Source organism: Diaphorina citri, unplaced genomic scaffold (genome assembly GCF_000475195.1).
Source record: "Diaphorina citri unplaced genomic scaffold, Diaci psyllid genome assembly version 1.1 scaffold1431, whole genome shotgun sequence".
NCBI classification, from domain to species: Eukaryota; Metazoa; Arthropoda; class Insecta; order Hemiptera; family Psyllidae; genus Diaphorina; species Diaphorina citri.
The window spans coordinates 48,475-65,651 of record NW_007378857.1 but is presented as its reverse complement, the minus strand read 5'-3'; the positions used below and the strand labels follow the sequence as shown (position 1 = coordinate 65,651).

Genomic DNA, 17,177 nt, shown 5'->3' with positions numbered 1-17,177 from the left:
TTTAATAAAAATACAAGACAAACTCGAAACTTTTTCTAAAATCAGATTCACAGGTCAAGCAAGCTAAATAAATCTGTCCTTTATTTTCAGTAAACAGTACTTGGAATTAATTTTAAAGTTAGAGAGTTTGAAACGTTGAACAGATTTCGAACAAAAGACGTCACCAAATTGTGATAGGAACTGAATATACTTTTAAAAATGTGAAACAATGCTATGTACTTATTTGTTTGCCTATTGGCAATATTTTATGTGATTGGTTTGCTACTTAATGTTAGGTTGCTAGGATTTGTTCAGCAGAGATGTAAGAAGTCTCGCAAGGACTTATTGCCTGTTTCCCTTATCCGTGATAGCATTTATATTTTTCTTGTGTGGTTCACCATTTGCTCACTATTTTATTACTTCAGTGTGCTATTTAGATTGTTATATTTCACGTATTCCATGTGTTTTTTTCTACCCACTTATGAATATTATCGTTGAAAAAACTTTGGTAGATAAAAATTATCGAATCATATTGTTTGTCCATTTATATTTTTGTATACCCTTAGTGTTTGAAAGAGTAATTTAAACTTAGATATAATAATACTCGTACATAGTTTTTTCAAACATGTGTTCGCTTCAATGCAAATGAGCCATTTTCTTTATCCCTTCAACTTCATTAATTATCAACAATGTAGACGAAGATAATTTTTACTTTAATGTAATAGTAAAACTAGAGCAGTGCTATTCAAACTTTTTCTTTTCACCTCACCTTAGATTTTCTCGTGATACTCTCCTACGTAATTGCAACACACCGTTTGATGAGCTCTGGATGAACGTATATATCAGGCAATTAGTTATGAAAATAAAAGATGTGCTAATGCATCGAATGTTAAATTGGTGTGGCACTTGCCTTATAGCAGTAGTTTTAGTCAGAAGAGGCTAACGCATTAAGTCCCTCCAATCTCAAGTCATAACATGAAATGTTTGATTATTTTATGTTACGTAATTATTATTATATAAATTTTTGCCAGACATTGACGTATTGCCTTTTTTACCATAATAATTAGTACAGCTTGAAGTACCCTCATTAATGACAAAATGCAACGGTTCTTATATTAAGGGGACAAAAAAAAATGAAGTTTTGTTTTGATGAAAATGAACCCCTATATTGATAGTCGATCCTTCAATGCATTTTGACCTGTAATATTAGGTATCTAATATTATTGGAACCCCCTCTACTAATTTGGCTGCCTAGGTTCTTATAAAATATGAACTCAAACTGTAGAAGAATGCGTTATGAAAATATAAAGTTCTATTAATAGCCAGGAACTTTAATGTTTATGGGCTTTAACATAAACATAGCTCTGTCAGTTTGCTTGCTCATTCGCATTTATCCATTCTTTTTTTTACGTTGTTTTCTTGGATTGTTAAGCCTGGTGTACACTCTCGTCAAGAGTGAAAAGTCAAACCGAAAGTCTTGGCAAAAGATCCTAGTAGACTCTCACTCTACATAATTATCTTAAAATCCAATAGGTCATTCACTATGTACAGAAAACGTCTGAATCCTTTGACCACTTCTATCGAAGTGGTGGCGAGACCCTGCTATCTAAAGTACAGAAGCTTGAAGTCGGCGATAGTGGACACTAAACAGTCATCAGCTTCAGTGGACAGTTTTACCTAGGGGGATAGAAGCTAGTACATAATTATGAATAGTACCTAACCCTAAGACGTACAGTTTGTTAGTAAAGCATACACAAATTTTAATTGTGGGGTTACTATGGTTACTGAGTTATTAGAACGGTGGCGAGACCCTGCTATCTAAAGTACAGAAGCTTGAAGTCGGCGATAGTGGACACTAAACAGTCATCAGCTTCAGTGGACAGTTTTAGTCCCAAATTACCTATAGGTTCCTAGGGGGAGAGAAGTTAGTACATAATTATGAATAGTACCTAACCCTAAGACGTACAGTTTGTTAGTAAAGCATACACAAATTTTAATTGTGGGGTTACTGTGGTTACTGAGTTATTAGAACAGATAACTTTGTTTTTAAATCTAACATCCGATGCTTGTGTGCAGATAAAATTATTATAAGGACAAGTCTTTCTTTTATTTACATTTCGTTCTAGGGGAATTGCAATTATTTTCTTTTTACTGTTTGAAGGGAACATTTCGTCTCTGTAAAACTTTTAAATTTCAGTGTATTTACACTATGGTTGTACCTAGGTACAATCGCAAGATTTTAGCCAGGAACTTTAATGTTTATGGGCTTTAACATAAACATAGCTCTGTCAGTTTGCTTGCTCATTCGCATTTATCCATTCTTTTTTTTACGTTGTTTTCTTGGATTGTTAAGCCTGGTGTACACTCTCGTCAAGAGTGAAAAGTCAAACCGAAAGTCTTGGCAAAAGATCCTAGTAGACTCTCACTCTACATAATTATCTTAAAATCCAATAGGTCATTCACTATGTACAGAAAACGTCTGAATCCTTTGACCACTTCTATCGAAGTGGTGGCGAGACCCTGCTATCTAAAGTACAGAAGCTTGAAGTCGGCGATAGTGGACACTAAACAGTCATCAGCTTCAGTGGACAGTTTTAGTCCCAAATTACCTATAGGTTCCTAGGGGGAGAGAAGTTAGTACATAATTATGAATAGTACCTAACCCTAAGACGTACAGTTTGTTAGTAAAGCATACACAAATTTTAATTGTGGGGTTACTATGGTTACTGAGTTATTAGAACGGATAACTTTGTTTTTAAATCTAACATCCGATGCTTGTGTGCAGATAAAATTATTATAAGGACAAGTCTTTCTTTTATTTACATTTCGTTCTAGGGGAATTGCAATTATTTTCTTTTTACTGTTTGAAGGGAACATTTCGTCTCTGTAAAACTTTTAAATTTCAGTGTATTTACACTATGTTCTGGTTGTACCTAGGTACAATCGCAAGATTCATAATATATATTTCTATTTCCTATTAATTTTGATTTTTTCCTTTATTACTGAATAGGTACTAAAGCTTTCTAAATGTATGTTACAGATATGTCAACACCGTGTCCAACATAGGTAATCCCAGAGCTCTTCCAAGAATAATCAACTCTGGACCGGTCTGTAAACTTCATACATTTAATTGTGATAAAATTGATACAGCAAATCAAGAAATAACTGCAATGACAGACGTCTCAAGAGAAATTTTCTGTGAGAATTGTTCCAAAGTTGTTGCTAAACCATATTACACCTCTTGTGGGCATACATTCTGTTATGAATGTCTGTATGAATCTACTGCACTTAATTGTCTCAAGTGTGATGCTGCTTTCCCTGACATAAGTACTGATGTTATGTTCCCTGACATAAGTACTTCGGATTATTCCATACAAATTGATACTGTTGTTCATGAAGAGCAAGTGCCTAACAGGTTTGATCCAATTCCATTCAAGAGACCTATAAAATTCATCTGTGATAGTTGCTGGAAGCCTTTGCAGCAGGTACGATACACTTCGTCGTGTGGACACACATTCTGCTGCCAGTGTTACAGAGAACATAATAAATATGCATGTGCCAAGTGTAGTTTCGTTTTGCCAGTCTTGAGTTCGTCGGATTTTACTGTACAATTTGATGTTGATCTCAGCAAGGAGCAATATGAAATACTTCAGGTGCCTGGAAGTTCTCTAGGTGTAAAAAAAGCAATTGATCCTCTTGTCCGAACCAGATTGTTACAATGTGACCAGTGCCATAAACTTCAGCTCGAAAAGTCAAATTACATCTCCTGGTGCACACATGCACTTTGTTGGGAATGTGCTTTTAAAGATAATGGTTTTGCATGTCCCCAATGTAGTGTTGTGCTGCCTGCTAAGAATGCCGTAGATATGAATATTTCGGACGTAAACATGAGTATTCCAGACATGAGTACTTTAGACGTAAACATGAGTACTTCGGATATAAACATGAGTACTTCGGTTATAAACATGAGTACTGAAGATATAGATACTTCAATGTGGCATTCCTATAACATGAGTACTGAAGATATAGATACTTCAAAGATGGATTATTCTGCTATGAGTACTGAAGACATAAACACTTCAAATATTCCGAACATTATTACTTTTCCAGACCAAGTTTACACTCAAGTCAATATAGAAGAGTTTGAACAAATTCCTTCTTATGTTACCATTGAAGAAACTGACCCAAATCAAGAGTCGGCAACCTGTGTATTTTCCGTACTAAATGATGCCTCTAAACCTCTTGAGAGAGCTGATAGAGTATATTACTGTGACAAGTGCTGTATACTTCTGGAACAATTGTATTATACATTGGGATGTGGGCATACATTCTGCTTGTTTTGCATGTATCAGAATACTGAACGTGAATGTCCCAAGTGCGATTTTGTTTTGCCTGAAAGACATCTCTTAGGCTTTCCTCAAGAAAGTAGTACAGCAGAGCAAACTGACTTACACGAGGAGGATGATCCACTTAATATAATGAGACCAGATCAATTCATTTACTTAATTGAGAGTTCCCAAGAAATTGTCAGTTTGATTCCAACAGAGGATTCAGAAGAACCTCCTATTGCTATTCGTCATATGCAAAGGCAATTAGTAGATGCTGAGACTGGCATTGCGGAAAAGATATTTCTCTCTGAATATCTGAAACAACTGTTGAGTCGCAAGCTGGACCAAGAGCCTACTAATGACGAAGAGATCACTGTAGTAACTCTGGAGAAGAACTTTGTAGATTATACTATTAGAGAGGAAGATGAAAGACGTGAACAGCTGGCGGATTTATTAAAGGTCACAGCAATTTTCTTAACATCTAAGGTAATTATAATTGTTTTTAAGGAACATCCTGAAATAACCAGTACCATTTTAATTCTTCTCTGCAGTAACTTCATCGTTTGAGAGGGTTCTTATGGCTTTATCCTAAGTGTTCCGTGCTAAAGAACCCTTGGCGAATTTACTCTTCTGGGAAGATTAGTCGAATATTTTCGACACACCAAGAATTGAACCCGGATTTGCCTCTAGTTTTCTTTCCTTTGAAAGACCACACGACACACCAAGAATTGAACCCGGATTTGCCTCTAGTTTTCTTTCCTTTGAAAGACCTCACCTTTGAAAGACCTCACTGCCTCCACCATAATATTAAATTTCCTCTTCGATTTTTGCGATAGTTCTGGGGAAATGGTTCTATTTATTTCAACTGAAATTCTATTCGTCCAACATCAACCATTTTACCTTGACCCGAAGTTAACCTTTAGTTTTTATACATTAGCTCTAAGCATGTCAATCAAGTGCAATACAAAATAATTTCAAGCAATACAGAAATTCTTTTCACTCTTTGAGTTGAAGATTCCTCCTATTTAATATCTAACCAGACATTTGTTTCGCAATTTAAAATATTTCGTCAATCTATTTTTAACTCTTATCCTGTTCCCGAAGTGTTTGAACGCAAGATAACGTGTAATACCAACGTACCTAAATTTTAGGTAATGTATAAAAATACCTAGTAGAGCTACATAAAGTTAAGATATAGCCTATCACGTCTGGAATTTAAATGATTTGTTTAGGCGCCGTTGCTTTATCATCATTCATTCTAGGTTTCGAAATACATACATATACAAATATCTTAGTTGTAATAATTCATATAAGTACATATTATTACCTACTTGATTCTCATAAATAATAATAATAATAATATTAGGTAGGATTACTCGTACCTTTATGTATAGAAAGGAAAATGATAATATACTATTGAAACCTTAGAACTCCAAATTTACAATGCAAAGTATTGACATTTTACTGTTATAATTTGTGATTACAAAACTGGAACTTTACCTTCTTTTTAGTAGGTTCCGGAAACCGAAGATCAAACATGAAAAAAATGAACAAATTTCGCGATTTCGTTGGAATTTTTATCCGAGATTCCTAGGAGTGTTTCACACTTGACTTCAACATTTGACCTAGGAGACTTACAATCTATTTTTGTGATAATTTATATTAAATAATGTTAAATAACTTTTGAGATGTATTTTCTTTTGAACAAAATAATATATAAGAACATACAATCTATCTAAACCTTGAAAACTAAGGGATTAGCGACCATCTTATTGGATGATTATGTTGGTAACTTTATTGTTGGTATCAGTAAGTTGGGAATCACTCAAGTCTTGAAAAGTAATTGTGTACATCATATAGCAGAACGTAGAGTTTTGAAACCAAGAAGAAGGAGGAGGAAAAAAATCAAGCAATTGATCCAGAACATGTACTACAGAAAGATTATTTACAAGGTAAGTAAGGTATTAAATACAGAATGGAGGGAAAAGTCTATAGTAGATTACTTTTTTTTCATTTGCTTTAAGTAGTAACAAATTACTTAAAGTTACTTTGTATCTTTCTTCCATTTGATATTTTTCCAACAATTGAGTAGGTAGTACATTATTGAAAGTTGAAAATACAGCAAATTAAAATAGAAGTAATGTAGTTGAAGCTAGAAGTTACTATTCAAATATATATATGGGGCCAGTTGAAACTTGAAAATTGAAGTACCTACAATACCTACATAGACTGATTTCTTGGGAAGAAAAAATAAATAAATAAATAAAAAAACAATATTTGTACATGCAAACATAATTATGGATAAGTAATCATTACTATAGGTATAATATATATTTCTATTTCCTATTAATTTTGATTTTTTCCTTTATTACTGAATAGGTACTAAAGCTTTCTAAATGTATGTTACAGATATGTCAATACCGTGTCCAACATAGGTAATCCCAGAGCTCTTCCAAGAATAATCAACTCGGGACCGGTCTGTAAACTTCATACATTTAATTGTGATAAAATTGATACAGCAAATCAAGAAATAACTGCAATGACAGACGTCTCAAGAGAAATTTTCTGTGAGAATTGTTCCAAAGTTGTTGCTAAACCATATTACACCTCTTGTGGGCATACATTCTGTTATGAATGTCTGTATGAATCTACTGCACTTAATTGTCTCAAGTGTGATGCTGCTTTCCCTGACATAAGTACTGATGTTATGTTCCCTGACATAAGTACTTCGGATTATTCCATACAAATTGATACTGTTGTTCATGAAGAGCAAGTGCCTAACAGGTTTGATCCAATTCCATTCAAGAGACCTATAAAATTCATCTGTGATAGTTGCTGGAAGCCTTTGCAGCAGGTACGATACACTTCGTCGTGTGGACACACATTCTGCTGCCAGTGTTACAGAGAACATAATAAATATGCATGTGCCAAGTGTAGTTTCGTTTTGCCAGTCTTGAGTTCGTCGGATTTTACTGTACAATTTGATGTTGATCTCAGCAAGGAGCAATATGAAATACTTCAGGTGCCTGGAAGTTCTCTAGGTGTAAAAAAAGCAATTGATCCTCTTGTCCGAACCAGATTGTTACAATGTGACCAGTGCCATAAACTTCAGCTCGAAAAGTCAAATTACATCTCCTGGTGCACACATGCACTTTGTTGGGAATGTGCTTTTAAAGATAATGGTTTTGCATGTCCTTTTATTTTTTTTTTTTTTTTTTTTTTTTTCTGAAAGGTTTTATGTAAATGTTCATTTTTTGTTCTCCCCCAAAATATTACTTTTTTTTCAACCGTTTTTGTTATAAGACTGACGTTTATTTATAGCCATTGTGCGAGAATTAATCGTTTCGCTTTTTTTATTTATTCTTCAGATTTACCTATTAAAAAAAAGTAGTATCTATATTACTTTCTTTACACTTCCTGGGACTGGGTTAAATAGTACCCATTTCTTACTTGTGATAAAGGGTTGTCCTCCCTGTGACATTCCTTGTTCCTATTACTGCTATCCTTTTTATAACCATTGATCAAGTAGATTTTTTTTTACCACCACAAATCTGCCAACAAATTTAGTTACAAACAAAAGCCTTAACCCTGTTTTTGTTGTTATTTTTTTTTTTTTTTTTTTTTTTTTTTTTTTTTTTTTTTTTTTTTTTTTTTTTTTTTTTTTTTTTTTTTACCCAAAGTTTATGTTCCTTTGTTTGTTTGCTGCTTTAAAATTTCCAGCATTTTTTTTCTTTCTTAAAAAATGCTCGACAATCTTTTTTAGACCTCACGAAGGTTTTTACTTTCTGTACTTTATTATTTTGTTCATGTTTGTTTATCTTCTATCCTACATATTCTAATCTAATCAACAACTACCTATGTGATATTATTCTCTATTCCACTACCTCCTACAAATGTACTCCAACAAAGTTGGATTCAAAAGTTACTTTTTCTTATATTTATATTTTATTACATGCTCAAAGTCAATACATAATTAGACTTTGGATATATATTTTCCCTCCTAATTATCAAATAATATTAAATATGAAATCGAGAGTACAAAATTATACCTTCATCTAATCCTCTTTACAAACTTTTGACTGATTTCCATTTACTATTTATATTACAAGGAGTAGTACTTTTTATTACCCTTATTAATCTCATTTTTTTTTATATATATAGGAAAGACTTCTGTCATATTTTGTTACCTATTTGAAAATAAATTTTTGATGAACACATGAAGTTCTGTGTTTAATTTACTTTGGATAAGATCTCTCTTGTTACTTTTTCAGAATGAATTCTCAACAGTTTAAATATATACCTATCTAATAATAGTGTGATAGTAGTACCAAGATTATTAAAATAAAATAAAAACAAACTGGTTGGTTTTTTTTATAATTTTTTATTGAATAAATATAATAATATTGGTAACGATAACTGGAGGTGAAACGAAACATGAAAGAAATCTGAACAAGGGGGAACAATGAATAAGGAACGAACAATGATCGTTTTTTAACTTTTCAAAAGAGTCAATACTGTATAACGAAATTTAAATTTCATAAGTGTTTTTGAAACCCAATAAATAAAACCCTCATATCACAAGAAATCATAAATCTACAACCTTATTCCCAAATCGAAGAATAAATTGTTGAATATGCCAAAATTGATAAATTGACTTTGAACTTTATGATAGCGAGACGAAAGAAATAATTATTTAAATTGAAAAACCCACAACCATATTTTTTTTATTTTTTGAAATCTAAGAAGCTGGAGCTGCTAATTGAGGGCAGTTTGGAATCATACAGGGGTGGAATGATGGTGTCTTAGTACCCAGTTTAGAATGAACACGTTCTTTTGCATGTCCCCAATGTAGTGTTGTGCTGCCTGCTAAGAATGCCGTAGATATGAATATTTCGGACGTAAACATGAGTATTCCAGACATGAGTACTTTAGACGTAAACATGAGTACTTCGGATATAAACATGAGTACTTCGGTTATAAACATGAGTACTGAAGATATAGATACTTCAATGTGGCATTCCTATAACATGAGTACTGAAGATATAGATACTTCAAAGATGGATTATTCTGCTATGAGTACTGAAGACATAAACACTTCCAATATTCCGAACATTATTACTTTTCCAGACCAAGTTTACACTCAAGTCAATATAGAAGAGTTTGAACAAATTCCTTCTTATGTTACCATTGAAGAAACTGACCCAAATCAAGAGTCGGCAACCTGTGTATTTTCCGTACTAAATGATGCCTCTAAACCTCTTGAGAGAGCTGATAGAGTATATTACTGTGACAAGTGCTGTATACTTCTGGAACAATTGTATTATACATTGGGATGTGGGCATACATTCTGCTTGTTTTGCATGTATCAGAATACTGAACGTGAATGTCCCAAGTGCGATTTTGTTTTGCCTGAAAGACATCTCTTAGGCTTTCCTCAAGAAAGTAGTACAGCAGAGCAAACTGACTTACACGAGGAGGATGATCCACTTAATATAATGAGACCAGATCAATTCATTTACTTAATTGAGAGTTCCCAAGAAATTGTCAGTTTGATTCCAACAGAGGATTCAGAAGAACCTCCTATTGCTATTCGTCATATGCAAAGGCAATTAGTAGATGCTGAGACTGGCATTGCGGAAAAGATATTTCTCTCTGAATATCTGAAACAACTGTTGAGTCGCAAGCTGGACCAAGAGCCTACTAATGACGAAGAGATCACTGTAGTAACTCTGGAGAAGAACTTTGTAGATTATACTGTTAGAGAGGAAGATGAAAGACGTGAACAGCTGGCGGATTTATTGCAGAATTATAGGATTTTTCAAAATATCCAATTTGATCCATATACCCAATAATTACCTCTAAGTGCTGACAGTGGTCGCTATGATCTACACGTTCTTCGAAGTGCTTGAACAGAACAGGCTTTTTGCAGAAAGTACATTCCTGAAAGAAAGAACAGAAAATACATAATTAACAAGAAGTATTAAATTTAATTATAAATTTCTATATGTTAGCAGCATTGTAACTGTCATTGTAGTTAGCAGAATTAACACGTTCTTCGAAGTGCTTGAACAGAACAGGCTTTTTGCAGAAAGTACATTCCTGAAAGAAAGAACAGAAAATACATAATTAACAAGGAGTATTAAATTTAATTATAAATTTCTATATGTTAACAGCATTAACTGTCATTGTAGTTAGCAGAATTGTAGGATTTTTCAAAATATCCAATTTGATCCATATACCCAATAATTACCTCTAAGTGCTGACAGTGGTCGCTATGATCTATTTAAGATTCAGTAATTATGAAGCTCCATATCGACAGTAAGGGAGAAATGGCAACTTTGTCTACTTCACTTACTTGTTTAGTTACCATTCCTCCCTTAGAACTAAGGTTATTTGTAATTAAATTCCCTCATGTTTACAAGGCGATCATCGTTAGACGAAGAGGATTCAGCTCAAGGCTTGTTGAACTTGTGAAAGAATAAGATGAAATAAAATAATAAATAATAATATATTCACCTGTGCGCAAGTTAGACCAGACAGAGGTAGGTCCAGAGATTTCCAAACGGCCAACAGATCCGTCACAAATTTATCGATCATTTCTCGGGTATGGAATGGAGTGGGAGCCAGACGTATCTTCTCCTCCCCCACGGGGACAGTGGGGTAATTAATAGGCTGCACATAGTGGCCCTTCTCCTTGAGCAACATATCACAGATTTTCGTGTTCAATGCCGGGTTTCCAATCTAAAAGAAAAAAGTTTCGTTAATTATTTGAAGCTAGGTTCCTATACTTACGTACTCTTTCGAAAATTTATTTGGCCACGGAGGTTGTTAATATAGCAGAAATCAAAGATACTGATTTGATTGCCAGCCTAGTTAGCTTGGTCGGTAGCGCGTCTGCTTTGCAAGCGTTAGCTGGAGGATTCGATTCCCGCCCGGGGCGAACTTTATCCTCAACAGGTAAGGTCTGATCTTGGGAGAGCTGACTGGCTCTCTCCTATTTTGACCTCTTTCTCTCTTCGATTTCGGAACGATAAGATCTTAGTAGTTACTTTGTGGCCCTGACCCGACCTAAATCCATTCATCGATCGGCCCTTGGTAGGTAACTACACTCCTGTCAGGAAAAAAAGACTCTCACCTTGATAGGAATGATATGGGAGGGCGTATGTTCCACAGGGAATCCAATCTGGATCAGCTCGTTTCTCAGGTACGCCACAATATCCTGGTGTTTGGCGCGAAGTTCTACGCCCTCCTGAGAGCTCAGAATACGGATAGCTTCCCGGGCCCCAGCTAGAACGGTGGGCGGGAGAGAAGTGGTGAAAATGAACCCGGCAGCGTAGCTACGAATGGTGTCGATGAAGTTTTTTGTTCCCACGATGTAGCCTCCGATGTTCCCGAATGCTTTGCCTGTCGGAGGAATTAAATACATTTAGGAAAAAAGAACTAGTTATGAGGGTAACGCGCTTGCCTTGAAAGCGCGCTAAGTCGCGAGTTCGATTCTTGCACAGAGGGGACTGTATCTTAAAACAGAAAGAAAGCGAGCCGAAAACGAAACTTACGCTTTCTCCTATCCTGTCCTTTTCACTTCGATTTCGGGACGATAAGACCTCGAGAGTTACAGTTCCCTCTGTTAAAACCTCTAAAGTAAATAATAATAAAACTTCTGAGCACGTTCTGATAGCCACTTCGGGGTTCACTCAGTCTCGTGAGAATAAATGCAAGCAAATGAGCTGTCATGATATTATAATACAAATAAACAAACAAAACAAATAACAATTCAAAATTACAAAACAATAACTGAAAAATCAATATTGACAAAATCCTAAATCAGGGGCGGGAATCCCTGAGGCATTCTCTTCCATCCGATTCCTAGTTGTGAATTTTAACAATTAGTTGATAATTATGAATTCCAACAAAAATCGTCTAGTTAAAAGAGCGTCTGTTCAGTTACCTAAAGTTCCCGAGATGATGTCCATATTGTGCAGCTGTCCATCTCTCTCACCAATCCCGGCTCCATGTTCCCCATAGAGGCCAACAGCATGAACTTCGTCCACAAAGGTCAATGCCCCATGCTGGTGTGACACCTCACACAGCTCCTTAAGGGGACAAATAGCCCCGGTCATGGAGTGGACAGTTTCGAAGGCAACCAGCTTGGGGATTTTCACGTCCATATTTTCGAGCACCTGTGGAAAGGGGGTTTTACTAAGACCGGCCTTCGTGAAGAGGGTTTTCCTAAGGTGTCAGGTATACAAGACAGGCGGACCTATTTAGCCGTATCTGTCAGGTCTACCTCATAGTGTGTGTAGTCATCAGGTATCAGGTAGCCTCTCAGGTCTACTTGATATGATAGTGAGAGGCTGGCCTAACAAGTGCTGTCAAGCCAAAAGAGCGGAAACAAGGTTCAGAAGAAGGAAAATTGCGAAAGGAAAATAAAGCTTTTATAGAGCATTTCGCGGAGGGTGATTTCACATACCTGAGTCAAATGATTTACATCGTTATGACGGTAGATAATCTTGGGGGCACTGCTGTTACGGATGCCCTGGATCATGGAAGCGTGGATAGCCACTTCGGGGTTCACTCAGTCTCGTGAGAATAAATGCAAGCAAATGAGCTGTCATGATATTATAATACAAATAAACAAACAAACAAATAACAATTCAAAATTACAAAACAATAACTGAAAAATCAATATTGACAAAATCCTAAATCAGGGGCGGGAATGCCTAAGGCATTCTCTTCCATCCGATTCCTAGTTGTGAATTTTAACAATTAGTTGATAATTATGAATTCCAACAAAAATCGTCTAGTTAAAAGAGCGTCTGTTCAGTTACCTAAAGTTCCCGAGATGATGTCCATATTGTGCAGCTGTCCATCTCTCTCACCAATCCCGGCTCCATGTTCCCCATAGAGGCCAACAGCATGAACTTCGTCCACAAAGGTCAATGCCCCATGCTGGTGTGACACCTCACACAGCTCCTTAAGGGGACAAATAGCCCCGGTCATGGAGTGGACAGTTTCGAAGGCAACCAGCTTGGGGATTTTCACGTCCATATTTTCGAGCACCTGTGGAAAGAGGGTTTTACTAAGACCGGCCTTCGTGAAGAGGGTTTTCCTAAGGTGTCAGGTATACCAGACAGGCGGACCTATTTAGCCGTATCTGTCAGGTCTACCTGATAGTGTGTGTAGTCATCAGGTATCAGGTAGCCTCTCAGGTCTACCTGATATGATAGTGAGAGGCTGGCCTAACAAGTGCTGTCAAGCCAAAAGAGCGGAAACGAGCTTCAGAAGAGGGAAAATTGCGAAAGGAAAATAAAACTTTTATAGAGCATTTCGCGGAAGGTGATTTCACATACATACCTGAGTCAAATGATTTACATCGTTATGACGGTAGATAATCTTGGGGGCACTGCTGTTACGAATGCCCTGGATCATGGAAGCGTGATTTCCAGCATCAGAAATGTAATGAAGCCCTGAAAAGATCAAATGGAATTTAAAATGAGAAAGAAATTCATTTGGCCTTCTTCTGACTTCTTGTTTTATGTCGCTGCTGGTATTCGAACCGGATTACCCCCGTTCAGGAATCCAATATCTTAGCAACTGCAATACATACTGGGCTGATTTTGACAAGCGCTAGGCACTAGGCCGCGGGTTCGATTCCCACCCGGGGCAGATTTTATCCTGGACGGATAATGATCGTTCTCGGAACGGCTGGCTTTCTTTTATCCTATCTTGCTTCTCTCTTCGATCTCGGGGCGATAATACCTTAGCAGTTACAGTTCCTTCCACCCAAACTTTTTTTTTAGTAATAATACAATTTTCTTTGGTGGCTAAAAAGTGGTAGGTTCTTACCAGGAATCATTTTGCCCAGCGTAAACAGCGTAGAATCGTTGGCAACATAGCATGACGTAAACACAAGGCCCGCCTCTTTCTGATGAAGTTTGGCAACATCTTCTTCCAGCTTTTCGTGGAACAGAGAGTTCCCGGAAATATTACGGGTACCTCCGGCTCCAGTGCCAAACTTCTCCAGGGCCTCCCTGAAAAATAGTTGAATATGAGAATCTTTTGATATTGGGGTCGAGTGGATTAGAAGACAATATCACATGCTTTCAGGCACAATCCATTTGGCAAGGATCTAGGTTTACCTTGCCCTTGAAATCAATTTAATCAAGGCCAAACGTTTAATCATGTCTAGTGTAATTTGTAAGGAAGGGAATCACTGAGCAAGGTTAATACCCAAGGCATTTTCTGCCACCTTTGGGGACTTTGTACTGAACAGAACTAAGCCTACAAGTAACCCTGTTTGATTTATGTACCTGTTTGAAATTTAAACACATTATGGGCATTGGCATCTTGTTTTTTTCTACCTCAATAGGTAGGTATACCACCTACCTGGCTGACATAAAAACTAATATCTCAGGCTTTAAGTATAAAGTACGGGGGTATAATAACACTGAAGGACAAACTAATACAGAAAGTTAAGAGTAAAAGTGTACGAGTATTAGTTTTATACTTTACTTGGCAATGTTGATCAATATTTAACGAATAGGAATATCGAATAATCCTAATTGAGATCATGTCATGATAGAAACGTTTCTATGTCGAATTTATAACGAGATTGAGCACTGAGTTACATAGTATTCAACATCGTAGATACCTACAGAAAAGGCAGAGTGTTGATCAGGCGTTTGTACGAGGTCTGTGTCTTTCAAATTGACATCGTCTATTCTATTCTGCTGTTGGTCGTCTACAGGTTTACGTAGACTCTATAGGCACTCAAGTCTCTTTATCTGCTTTTTTACTTTCCATTTATTTTTATTATTATACATATTCTGACATACCTACCTAGAAAATGTTTATTTTGGGAAAAGAGCGAAATATATTTGGATCAGCTGACTATGCACTTTTATTTCAAGAGGCTGTGGTTTTGTACCGGGTTGAGATAGGCCATTCCGGTCCTTTCTTGGCGTGTGGAAAATGATGTGGTAACTTAACACAGCATTCATGAGCGTGTAAAGTTGGCGGGAAATTCGAAATTTTGATCAAGCAATAACTCTAGACTTGGAGGTATTTTCGGCCGGAGTGGGAATTTCATGAACAAGTTTTTTCCATTCATGAATAGGTATGATATATGTTAGGTCTGAAAGCACTTTACTGAAACTCTGGGATTTTTTTCTTTTCTTTTTTATGTTCCTAAATGATATTGCAGATGTAAATCATTACACGAAAACCAGTGGCCTAAGAAATTTATATTAGATATTACAAACAAGCGAATTACAAAGCAAACAAAAATAAATATAAAATAAATTTTAAACATGGCCGCCCGGACAGAGGGTTAGAAAAAATACCCAACACTCCCACGCTATCCTTGCTTAAGTTACCACTCCAATGCTAAACTGTAGAAACAATATCCTATCTCACCTCGTCCGAGCTCATCTCAATCCGGTACATAACCACAGCCAGAAGTCATGAACCTACTCTTATTTTATCAAGGTACTATTTTCTTTTCAGTGCGGTAGTAGACCAAGGCTTTTTTCTGGCCAGTTCCATATTATCTCTCAATTATTGTTTTGTGTACGGTTAATCTAATTAAAAGAAGAGGTTAACAAGGTTATTAGAGAATTAAAAAAATGAAAGTAAAATATAGAGGTATATTTTCTTTTCAGAAAACTGGCCACTGGGAAATTGACCCCTGCTTCAGTTTCTATTGAAGCAATGGACAGTTTCCCGAAACGAAAATACACCTTTACTAAAGGCAAAATCATTAGGGTGAGAATTCACCATTCCAATTAAAGGAAAAGTGAGAATTCACCGTACCAAATTAATGCCTATCTACTAATCAGGAGAAAAAAAAAGGATCTCCACAGAAGCAACACTGAAGCACAAGATCCAATACTCTTAGGTTAGGTAAATGAATAATGGGAAATTTCGAGATATAGCAAAAATACGAAATCCGGGTGAGAATTCACCATTCCAATTAAAGGAAAAGTGAGAATTCACCGTACCAAATTAATGCCTATCTACTAATCAGGAGAAAAAAAAAAGGATCTCCACAGAAGCAACACTGAAGCACAAGATCCAATACGCTTAGGTAGGTAAATGAATAATAGGAAATTTCGAGATATAGCAAAAATACGAAATCTAAAGGTTCCAACAATATTGTTACCTATGACAAGCTAATGAAAGTCAAAGTCTATCGTACTTACGAACTTCGAGATGGAAAGAGCAAGTACTTACCAGAACAGTAAGTAGTAGCTACACTGGAGTAATAAACATGAAGAACACTAGGTTTATGAACCGATAAGTAAATCAATACTTCTACGTCAACTGATAGGAACGGAAAACATGGAGAAAATATAAACGTCACCTGAGATAAATGAATCAGATAACAGAGATTATTTATTTGCACCTTAAATGTCATAGAATTATTTATTATTACTGAACATGGCAAGAGAACTCAGGTTACTCGGATAGAATGTGCGGATTCAGATTTTGCACCTTAAATGTCATAGAATTATTTATTATTACTGAACATGGCAAGAGAACTCAGGTTACTCGGATAGAATGTGCGGATTCAGACCATATCCAACTCAACAGCTACATGCCTACTCAACAGCTACATGTCCAGGATAGATGGAGTAACGTCAAACTCATGCCCGAAGTGCAACACCGGGCCCCACGACGTGAAACACCTATTCCAGTGTCCAGCAGCACCAACAAACCTGGACGTCACCACACTTTGGACGGACCCAACGGAGGCGGCACGCTTCCTTGATCTGAGGACGGCAGAGGAAGTCGATGAACGATGCTAACACAACAACAACAACCATATCCAATGGTCCTTTATTTTCTCAAATTCCTAGATAAAATATGAGT

The 17,177-nt window shown here is 36.2% G+C and overlaps 2 protein-coding genes and 1 long non-coding RNA gene across 3 annotated transcripts; 2 read left to right on the top strand and 1 right to left on the bottom strand.

Annotated features, from left to right (window-relative positions):
• Nucleotides 1–1,622, top strand: LOC103515854. Its single transcript, XR_541735.3, has 2 exons — nt 1–1,085; nt 1,235–1,622. It is a non-coding gene; the product is annotated as an uncharacterized LOC103515854 (long non-coding RNA).
• A 4,475-nt stretch (nt 1,623–6,097) lies between these two features.
• LOC113470191 lies at nt 6,098–7,785 on the top strand. The gene is made up of 3 exons (XM_026828435.1): nt 6,098–6,259; nt 6,717–7,498; nt 7,769–7,785. Exons 2-3 carry the CDS (start codon nt 6,847–6,849, stop codon nt 7,783–7,785), a joined length of 669 nt encoding a protein of 222 aa, XP_026684236.1. The 5' UTR covers nt 6,098–6,259; nt 6,717–6,846.
• An 883-nt stretch (nt 7,786–8,668) lies between these two features.
• LOC103515857 (5-aminolevulinate synthase, erythroid-specific, mitochondrial) lies at nt 8,669–14,704 on the bottom strand. The gene is made up of 8 exons (XM_026828434.1): nt 14,694–14,704; nt 14,154–14,338; nt 13,662–13,774; nt 13,136–13,367; nt 11,443–11,711; nt 10,824–11,048; nt 10,364–10,406; nt 8,669–9,140 (listed from the first exon to the last, which is right to left on the bottom strand). Exons 1-8 carry the CDS (start codon nt 14,702–14,704, stop codon nt 9,046–9,048), a joined length of 1,173 nt encoding a protein of 390 aa, XP_026684235.1. The 3' UTR covers nt 8,669–9,045.
• Between the last annotated feature and the right edge of the window lie 2,473 nt (nt 14,705–17,177).

Bases quoted from the DNA above. Each gene is read 5' to 3' on its own strand.
- LOC103515857 (XM_026828434.1), bottom strand. The intron at 13,775-14,153 runs GTAAGAACCTAC...TGATCTTTTCAG, and splicing joins GCTGGGCAAAATGATTCCTG to GGCTTCATTACATTTCTGAT. The intron at 13,368-13,661 runs GTATGTATGTGA...CTCTTTCCACAG, and splicing joins ATGTAAATCATTTGACTCAG to GTGCTCGAAAATATGGACGT.
- LOC113470191 (XM_026828435.1), top strand. From the start codon at position 6,847: ATGACAGACGTCTCAAGAGAAATTTTCTGTGAGAATTGTTCCAAAGTT.